General features: G+C 42.2%; 1 protein-coding gene across 1 annotated transcript in view; it reads left to right on the top strand.

The window, feature by feature from the left end:
• Window positions 1-11,021, top strand: part of LOC102438527 (CUGBP Elav-like family member 2) — a 306,666-nt gene that overhangs the window by 279,408 nt on the left and 16,237 nt on the right. The window contains 1 exon segment of the mRNA XM_023758393.1: window positions 6,251-6,382. Within this exon segment, the coding sequence (XP_023614161.1) occupies window positions 6,251-6,382 (132 nt within the window).

Genomic DNA, 11,021 nt, shown 5'->3' with positions numbered 1-11,021 from the left:
TTCAATGGGAGCGAACGGGAATGAACAGAAGGACCTGGGGGGTCAATTCTCCACCAATCAGCCAGCAGCTTCGCTCCATTGTTTTTTCAAGTCGGACTTTCTGGATATTTCCTTCGTTCCAGTCAATGCATGTAAGCTTCCTTACCACCCCTGCACCCCAGGTTGCATCCCTGTTCATGTTCTGTGCTGTCAAGGAAGTATCTCATCTTCTCACTGGGTTCCTTCCCACTCCTTTCCCTTCTCTCGGATCTAAATGAGGAGTCTGACAGAGGTAAAGAACAGAGCCTGAACTACGTAAGGGTTTTCTGACAGTCATTGTATACCTGCACTGGAGTCCTTTTTTAGCTACATTTCATCAAAACAAAAACAGATTTTCATGAAGGCATGTTAAGGTCCTTTGCAATGCAAGCAGTTGATCCAATTCTCTTTATCCAAGATTGTTAGAAAGTCTCCCGTGCTTGCTGGTTGCATAGTATATATTTCCATCCTTTTACTTTCAACCCATTTGTGCCTTTGAATCTGAAGTGTGTCTCCTGTAGACGGCATAGACAGAGCTGGTTTGGGGTTTTCTTTTGTTTCTTTTAAATACCCAAGGATATGTTTTTTATTGATTTTAGAGAGGAAAGGGGGAGGGAGGGAGGGAGGGAGTGAGGGTGAGAGAGGGAGAGAAAGAGAAAGAGAGAGAGAGAGAGACATTGATCGGTTGCCTCCCAAACACACCCAAACCAGGGATCAAATCAACAACCTTTTGGTGCATGGGATGACATTCCAATCAACCAAGCCACCCAGCCGGGACTAGTTTTTATTTTTTTAACCCAATCTAACAATCCCTGCCTTCTGGTTGGATTGTTTAATTCGTTCACATTTAGTGTTGTTATTGATATGGTTGCATTTACATGTTGCCTTTGTACTTTTTGTTTTCTATATGTCACATGTCTTTTTGTTCCTCTATTTCACCTTTATGGCTTTATTTTTCATTAAGTAAATATTTTCTAATATAATATTTTAATTTCTTTCATGATTTTTTTCAATATTTTCAAATTTTACTTTCTTAGTGGTTTCCCTAGGACTTACAATAGACACCATAACTTACAGAATCTACTTCAGATTTATGCTCACTCCATGCCAGTAAAATACAGAAATCTCCTTCAGAACTCTCTCCTCCTCCCCTTGTGCTATTATTTATACACACATTACATCTGTATGCTCCAAACCCAGCAATGTATTGTTATAACTATTATTCCATACAACCTGCTATCTTTTAAAGAAACTGAAAGAAGAAAGGGAAGCAAGTATATATCAACAGAGTTTGTTTGTAACCCTCTTATTTATCATTTTTGGTTCTCTTCGTTTCTTTTTGATTAACCATCCGGCATAATTTCCTTACTCCAGTGTTGTCCTCACAACCGCCTTTGTGCTTTTATTGTCAAATATATTACATTTCCATATGTTACAGGCCCAACCAATGCAATTATATACATAATGTTTTTAGACAATTGATTTTTAAATCAGTTAAGAGAAGACAAGAGGAAAAATACAATTACACTGTCTTTTATAATTGCATAATTACTTCATCAGTGTTCTTTGGGCTTGTTTGTTTGGGGGTTTTGTTTTGGTTTTTTTGGTGTGTGTATGTGTGTGTACTGTAATTACTGTCTGGAATCATTTGCTTTCAGCCTGAAGAATTTGCTTTAGTGTTTCCTGTAAGACACATCTGCTAGCCACAAATTCTCTGTTTTTGTTCACTTAGGAATGTCGTTGTTTCTCCTTTGGTTTTGGAAGATAGTTTTGCTGGATATAAGATTCTTAATTCATAGATTTTTCTTTTCAGCACTTGGACTATGCCTTCCTGACACCTTTTGCTTCACCGTTTGTTCTGAGAAGTCAGCTGTTAATCTTATTGGAAATCCCTTATACATAAGGAGTCATTTTTTTTCTCTTGCTGATTTCAAGATTTTTATCCTTAGCTTTCAGCATTTTCACTATCACATGTCTAGGGATGGATCTCTTTGTTTAATTCTATTTGTAGTTTGTTGACTTTTTTATATGTATAAATTAATGTTTTTTATCAAAAATAGGGACTTTTTGGTCATTGTCTCTGTGAATATTTTTCTGCTCTTTTCTCTTCTTTTGATACTCCCATTACATGTATGTTAGTGTGATTAATGGTGTGCCACATCTCTGAGGCTCAGTCTTCTGCCTGCTCAAATCAACTGTTGAGCCCCACAGTGAATTTTTCATTTCTGTAGTTAACTTTTCAGTTCCAGAATGTCCTTTTTGTTCATTTTAGTAATTTCCATCTCTATTATTTGATGAAACATGATCAGCATACATTTTTTAATTCTTTTTTTAATATATTTTTATTGATTTCAGAGATGAAGGGAGAGGGGAGAGATAGAGACATCAGTGATGAGAGAGAATCATTAATCGGCTGCCTCCTGCATGCCCCTCACTGAGGATCAAGCCCGCAACCTGGGCATGTGCCCTGACTGGGAATTGAACCATGACCCTCCTGGTTCATAGGTCAATGCTCAACCACTGAGCCACACCAGCTGGATCATTTTTTTCTCTAAGCATGGTTTCCTTTAGTTCTTTGAACATATTTATAATAGTTGCCTTGGTGTCTTTGTGTAAGTACAGTATCTAAACCCTCTCAAACAGTCTCTGTCACCTGTGTTCTTGCTGTGTCTAGATCATACTTTCTTGTTTCTTTGCACTTCCCATAATTGTTTACAACTGGACATTTTAGGTAATATATCATAACAATTCTGGTCACTGATCCTTCTCACTCTATTTCCCCATCCCCAGACCCAGTTTATTCTTGTTTGCTTATTTGCTTAGTGACTTAGCTAGACTAGTTTAAGGAGACCTATTCTACTACTGAATGTGTCTGCTGTCACTCCTCACGGGACACAGCTTTGGGTTGTAACATTCTTATATTTCCTTTTTTTAAATGGCATGACTCTTCCAAATGGTTCTCTGACTGCCTCTCTGCCCAATCTCCCTTCTGTGGGTCGGTTTCTATTGTTATCACATCCAGCCGTTAGCCTCCACTAATTTCTAGTTGTTTGGCCCTGGTCATAAAATGCGCCTGCAGCCTGATTCAGTTCAGGTCAGACCCCTGCACAGGGAGCCTCTTCAAGGCCATTGCTTGCAGCTTGCTCTGACCCCAGGAGGACTCTTCCTAGCTGCCTCTGTCTCTGGTTCTCTCTGTTAAGCCCCCAGCTGGCCTATCACTGCTGTTAGGGAGCTGTGACTCTCCTCTTAATGGCTCACCACCAAGATTTCTATTGTTTTCAACAGCACCTTAGGCTTTCATGCCAATATAAATTTGAAATCTTAAAATACACAATTTCTTAGAAAGCTGTAACTCAATAAAACTAATTCAAGAGGAAAAATAAAAGTTGAATAATCCTCTTTATTAGAGGAATATAATCAATATTTTAAAGCCATACCATCATGAAATATCAAGTCAAGATCATTTTTACTGGCAAGTCCTACCAAACATTTAAATTATACGTATTCAATCTTTTTTTAAAAAAAATTCTTTATTGTTTGAAAGTATCACATATGTCTCCTTACGTATTCAGTCTTATACTGTCTCTTCCAGAGAATGGAAAAATGAGGACATTCTCCCAGTCATTTGTTAGCGAAACTAAGGACAGTACAAGAAGGTCAAATAAAGGTCGATCTTATTTATACACATAAATGAAAAATATCCTAAACAAGGTATTATCAATAACGAAGCCAAGGAAGTATTGCTAATTTTGTAAGGTTTAATACTGTTTTGGGGTTGTAAAAGAAAAGGTCCACAGTTTTAAGAATTCCTTACGAAATTACATAGAAGTGAAATGTTATAAGGTCTGAGATTTGTTTTAAAATACACTTTGATTTGGGGGCTGAGTTGGTTCTCAACTATTCTAGAATATGGAGATGAGTTTATGGGAGTTTGTACTGCTGTTGTCTCTGCTTTTGTCTGTATTTGAAAAGATTTATAATATCAAAAGACTAGAAACATTGGTTTGATTCTATATAATTTACTTTTAAAAAGAGAAAGAAAAGATACACACATAATGAGGTGTCAGAAGCCAGTGTCGTACATGGACAGAAATGTGACAAGGTGGGGAATTCAACTTTTAGACATTTGCTCTGGCCTCACTCAAAAGGGATCCCAAGCAGGCGCACTGCAAGCAGCGCTGGGTGGTCTGGGAGGCAGAGCAGGGTTCCTTCCGCTGGCAAGAGCATCCAGGGCGAGGAGGACGTTCCTGCCGGGCCAGATGGAAAGGAAGCTCCATACTCACAGCGATTTCACAGCTAGAAACAGACCACAGGTTTCATTTAGCTGTGGTTCAGGGTTGAGTTTAGCCTCTATCTTCATCAACAGGCTAAAGATGATTTGTGTGAAAAGTCAGCAGATTGTAAAGCTATACACATGAAAGATAATTGAAATGTTATTTACAGAAGCAGTTATCAATTCCAGAATTTCTACTTTGTTCATTTTTGTAATTGTTATCTCTAGTATTTGATGAAATGTTATTATACCTTTATTTAATTCTTTAAGCACAGTTTCATTTCATGGTTTTTTAACATATTTATAATAGCTGCTTTATAATAGCTATAAAAAGGATAGGGAGTACGACTACTTTGGAAAATAGTTTGGTGTTGCTACAAAAAGATTTCTCATCTGACCCAGCAATCCCAGTCCTATGTGTATACAAAAGAGAACTAAAACATGTCTACACAAAAAGTTGTACACAATGCTTATAGCAGCATTATTCCTAATAGCCCAAACGTGGAAGCAACCAAAATGCCCACAGCTGGTGAAAGGATAAGCAAAGTGTAGTGTTTCCAAACAATGGAATATTATTGAGCAATAAAAAGGGAGAAAGCGTTGACACAGGCTGCAACATGGATGAGCCTTGGAAACATTTTGATAAGTGAAAATAGTCACAAAAGATCACATATTTTAAGATTCCATTTATATGAAATGTTAATAGGCAAACCCATAGAGAAAGTAGATCAGTGCTAGGAGGGTATGGGTTTCTTTTGGGAGTAATAAAAATGTTCTAGCCCTGCCAGTGTGCTCAATGGTTGAGCATCAACCATGCACCCAGAGGTTGCCAGTTCAATTCCTGGTCGGGTCACATGCCCAGCCCAGGTTGCAGGTGTGCGGGAGGCAGCCAATTGATATTTTCCCTCTCATCAATGTTTCTCTCTCTTTCCCTCTCCTCTCCTATCTCTGTAAAAATCAAATTTTTTAAATGTTCTAAAATTAGATAGTGGTGCTGGTTGTTCACTCTGTAAATATACTAAAAACCACTGAACTCTATACTTTAAAGGGGTAATTGTATGGCATGTGAATTATATTCTAATAAAGCTGTCATTTAAAAGAGATGGGGGTGGGGCCTGGTCGGGTAGCTCAGTTGGTTAGATCATCATCCCAATATACCAAGATTGTGGGTTCGATCCCCGGTCCGAGCACATACAAGAATCAACCAGTAAATACATAAATAAGTAGAACAACAAATCGTTGGCGCGCTCTCTCTCTCTCTCTCTCTCTCTCTCTCTCTCTCTTTCTTCCCTCTTTCTTCTCCCTTCTTTCCCTCCCTCCCCCCTCTTCTCTCTAAAATCAATTTTAAAAATAAATAAATAAAAATAAAAAGAGGTATGGGGGGGGAATGGGGGAGACAGGGTAAAGAGAGCTTGGAGCAAAATGGTTTTCTCTCCTGTACTCCACCCTGTTTATTACTGCTGCCACCAGGGTCCTGGAGTCTTCTGTCATACTCAAGAAGATGTGATTTTTATTTTTCAAAACTTCATTGAGAAAGTGCCAGCTCTGCAGCAGAAACAATAAGGAAGCCAAGCGTTACCATTTTACTCCTCCACTTCTTCATTTGTTAACCTGGAGGAGGAGGCTTAGAGGACTGGGGCCTTTAAAAATGGATGGACTGGAAATTAGGACACAAGGGGACTACCCATCTCTCGGGCCCCCCCTTCTCGAATTTTCCTCAACCAGCAATGAGGGTATTCACTGCACTGGCCAAATAGAGCTATGATCCTTGTTTATTAATCACCAAATCTAATGGTCAAAAGTGCCACAAGTACAGTCCCCTGTGTCTTCCCACCCAATACACAAGCACGACTCCCTGGCTCCCCCTGCTGTGCGGACAGCTGACTTAACCGGGCCAGTTGGCTCTCACTCACCTTGTGCTCTCTCTCCCCATTTTCCCATCCTCCTGTTGCTTTTCAGTGGCTGCTTCAACTCCCAACTCCACTGCTGGTGCGGCCATGAACTCTTTGACCTCTCTCGGGACTCTGCAAGGACTGGCGGGAGCCACAGTTGGACTGAATAATATTAATGCACTCGCAGGTACCATAAACAGTGAGTATTTGCTGCTCTGGTGGACAGCCTTCCCCCAAATTCTCCACAGAAAACGGTCAGCCAGAAGTGACCTAAAAAGGATACGTAACAGGGAGAACTAATACTTGGGATGGAGGAGCGCATGCTTTGATAGGCAGACGCTGTCTAGGTTCATTTTGCCTCAAAACACCCAACCCCTCACCATCCCCCGTCCCTTCTAATATGCAGTGTATGCGTATCCATCTCTACGTTTCTGGGGTTGGCAGACATGTGTAGGTTTTGAGGGTTTGGTTGGGTTTGGGATTTGTTCTGTTCTTCTGAGAGGCAGTGTGCTAATAATAGAAAAATTGATGGACCAGAAATCAGGACGCACGGGTCCTGCTCCGAATCTGGTAGCAATTACTTGCAGGATCTTAGGCAAATCACTGCCCTGCTCTGAGCTTCATTTTCCCATTTGACAATTGAAAGTTCTGGATCAGATGATCTTAAAGGTGCCCTCCAGCTCTAAACCCCAAAGATTCGCGCCAGTTATCTAGAGGGGAAGCGGGGCCTTGGAACGAAGGAAGTCCAGCTGAGCGGAGAGGAGCTGCTGCATACAAACGCGGTCTGGAGTCTTTATGAAGCCTCACGGGCTGGTTACTGAGCAGCGCAGCTCCAAAGGGCTGTTGTTCTTCCCCCACAGGTTGAGGCAGACTCTTACAGAATCACAGTTCTGAGCCGGAGAGACTCACCCACGAACTCTGGTCTCTGTGCTTCGTAGCTTATCCACTCTGGCACTTCAGACCTGGGGGCACAGTACCCACCAGCAGATCCGCACATTGCAGGCTCATGCTTGGCGTTGGCTCCTGCACTGGGGAACAGCCCTGAGCCCACAGAGGGGCACCGTGTTTGTCTTTCCCTCCCTCTGGTCCCCGCTGGGTGCCTGAGAGCAGCCACGCCCAGCAGTTCCGTGACAGCCCAAAGATCCCGATTTGGGGGTCTGGTTACCCACCGTGCAGCCCAAGCAGAAAGTTGCCCTGTTTTAAGCCATGATTCAATAAATGAACTGTTTTTTCAAGGGTGATCGGGCAGTACAATTTTGTTAAAAAGGCAAGAAATAAAAATCCCAGTGAGTCTGTACTATCAAAGCTCAAAAAGAATACCTTGCAATTTATTTGGTGAAAAGGGAACCCAGAACTCATCCAAATGAAGGCTGTTATAATCCCGATAAGAAAATGAATCATATATTTAGAGGTAGGAAATATTCAGGTTTTACTAAATCATTTTACTCAGATGCTCTGGGAAAGACAAACAAAAACATGAACTGAGTTTTATCTGACCAAGGGCCCAAAATGGAAGAAATGAGAAACATGTTTCCTTCCAGATACGATGGCTCTCGATGAGCAAATAGTGTATGAGGTGGTAACCGTGCGGCAGCACAATGTTTTATTCCAGTAAAGCTGCCTCCGGCGCCCCGTCAGGAGCCCTCAGTGCCTTGACTCCTGTTTCTGACCTTGTTCTGCAGACGCTCCAGCCCACTTGTCCTTGCCCTCGGTTGCAGGTGTGTGTTCGCACACAGCCCTTCATGCTGCTTCTCTTGCCCCAGGACCTAGTTCCCCTAAAACAAGGACTTTGATTTGATCGCCTGCCTGTCCTTGGTCTGCAAAGTAACAGGCCAGTGGGAGTGGCTGTCCTCCTCAGCACGTGCTCATGATACTGTGTCGTCCTTCCATCCGTGCGTCCGCCTCTCTCCATCCTGTTGTGTTGTACCTGCTGGGATTCCCCATCGTTACCAGGGGCTAGAGAGGGACTCTGTTGAATTGCAGAGAATCTGTGACTAGGTCTTGTGTGGGATCTGTGTTGTACAAATTTTGCTTCTGGCAAGGACAACAGGCTTCAGTTGTTGTTTTTTAATTCTTTGCCATTGGGTTAATCTAAGTGTGTGTAGCTCATGGGAAATGAAGAATGTGTCTAGTTTCAAACAACCCCTACCAGAAAGGATGAACCAGGAGAATGTTTAATTAAACCAAAAATCCTGATAAAACAGAAATACGTTCTTTCTGATTTGGGGAATGTTACTAGTGCAGGGCTATTGAACAATCCCAACAATGGCTAGGAGCTAGTATTTGCTTCTTGTCTCACATACAAAGAGAAAACCTTCTAATATATGCAGAGTGTCCCCTTTCAGACCATTCTCCCTCAACAGATAGTATGGTGCTACCTGTCCTACCGAATAGTTCTCCAAGCAGGTAGTCAAGAAACAGCTACCTGGACAGAGGCAGCTTCCCTATCAAAGAGCCAACTCTTTTCCATGGACAAAGGAGCCAAGAAGTAGGTAGATGGAATCCACAGTTCATTCCCACACTCATCTTAGTGTAAATTTTACCCTCTTCCCTGCCAGAGGCCTCTCACCTCCCCCTTGAGTAAAGTCTTGGTTAGTAGATGAGTAGCTAAATTGAACTGAGCTTGATCTCCTTTTCCTTCCTTTATGCATTCATGAATGGAGGGGTGGGGAAACAGTACAGTACAGTAAAGCTACAAGCCGAAATTGTCCAGATCAGAAGTAAGGAGTGTGGGTGATTCACTAACTGGGATCACTTGTGGATTATTTGAGGTTTCTCCAGGCATGTTTTATATGTTCATATCTAAACTAAGATGAAAATCCTTTTGCCCATATGTCCACCCAAGAATCTGTATCTGGTTTTGCACTTTTAAATGTATTTTTCCTTTTTTTAAAAAATGGCATTAAGCCTTCCAAATGGCTTATCCATAGAGTGCTTAAAATTAGGATGGTCTGATATAACCAGCCACAAATGCCTAGTGAATAGTATTTATGGAAATATTCTTTTAAAGGAGAGAAAAGAGAAGATGCTTTGGGCATATTATTATTATTGTGGCTTTGTCACCTGTTATTTGCATCGTGAAATGACTGTTTTAATCTGTATCATTGGAATATACAAAGATATATGTAGTTAGATACATACACAAGCACATACAACCTCACACACACTTGTGACCATATTAACACGAGCATACATATGAATGCCACTAATTGTGCATATTTACGCTCATCTGCCCTGGTTCTAGATACTTCATACTTAAGTTCTCATTACCAGCTTGCAGCTTAGAGGGATATGTTTCAGCTACACCAAGGAAGCTTACCTCAGTAACCAAACTTCAGATCTATGTTCATACATTCCTCACTTTTGCTCTATTTTTGTTTGGTATGAAACTTAGTAGAGTGGCTTGAAAATAACTATGGTTCACTTATGGGGCTCTGCCTCTGATCCTGCATTTCAGTGCCACCTTCCTAGCGGCCACAGAAATGTTCATGCTCCTATTTATGGTGGGCCCTCTCTCATTTTCACAGATTTACTCAGTAATCTCACCATTCCTTAGGTCTCCATCGGGTGAGAACCTTGGAAGGCAATTAAGTTTAAAGTACTTATAGTCAAGATACACACTAACTTTATTGACAGGGCATTTGCAAAGGCTTTCCTTGGGGGAGCTTGCCACACCTGTCATTCTGCCCCAGCCTTCGCATCCAAGTGCCTTCCATGGGAACCGGATTAAATGGGATGAAATGACTGATCCATTTGGCCTTTTCAAAGAAAAGCCCTATTCTTTTAAGGGGAAAAGCATTTTATTCAACTTAACCTTCTTCCAACCTGTTTCTGCTGCCCAAGTTTTTAGATGTAATCAGAGCCCAGCAGCTCAATTGGCCAGTGTTATCTTTGATATGACTATTTCATATAGAATAACATTAGATAACTCATAGGAACAACTCTGAGAGGTTGAAATCTTCCTTTGATGGTCCTTCAAATTCTACCAGGTAATCAGTTACCTACTCTGCCTTGGGTTTTGGCAAAAACAACAGAACTTCCCAGTTTTTATTTTAAATATTCTCAATGCATTTCTATTTGTTAGAATGTGTATCCCTATTTTTTGTTCAAAAGGATGGTTATACCATGGAGGAAAGCTGGAGAGGCCCTGACTAGTCCCCTCTTTGGCATCAACACCTCTTTTACTTATGCCTCTTCTGCTACCTCCCTCCCCCACTCCGGCAAGTGAGGCCAGCCCTGCCTGTCTCCACACACACGGAATCGGCTGAAATAAGCAGAAACCTTCAGAAAGCAAATTTGCCCTGAGGTCGAGTCCAGAAACACAGCCAACCACTGTGGGGTGTGGGCAGGCAGAGTGTGAGGAGGAGGCTGAAAGGTCACTGGCCGGAGCTGCAAGCCACACAAGGACTGTAGTCCTGAAACACGGCCCAGCCTTTCAGGAGCACGAAGTGCGTGCTGCTTCTGTGTTTCCGAAGGGGAAACGGCAACAGGGGGAGAGAGGCAGCAGATAATTCACCTGACCTGGCCAGCAGCAAGGGCATGTCCCAGACAGGAAGGGAGGCAGGGCACCAGTGACCATGCCCAGTAAATCCCACCTGTGTGTCTAGAAGCCATGTCGCAAAGACTACAAATCACACACGGGAAGGCACTCCCACACGGTGATACATGGGAGGCCTGAGAGCTCAGGGTCCCTGAGCAGGCAAGGCACCATGGACGGGTAGTGCTTTCAACCACCCCGTGGATGTCAGGGGAACTCGGAGACATCCTCTGTAGTGGAACTTCTGTGTGCAGCCCCTACTTGTCAGGCCGCTGCATTCCACACAGCTCTGTAGGCTGCG

The sequence above is a fragment of the Myotis lucifugus genome, unplaced genomic scaffold, assembly GCF_000147115.1.
Source record: "Myotis lucifugus unplaced genomic scaffold, Myoluc2.0 scaffold_129, whole genome shotgun sequence".
Lineage (NCBI taxonomy): Eukaryota > Metazoa > Chordata > Mammalia > Chiroptera > Vespertilionidae > Myotis > Myotis lucifugus.
Note: the sequence above shows the minus strand (reverse complement) of the source record. Positions and strands in the feature narration are given on the sequence as shown.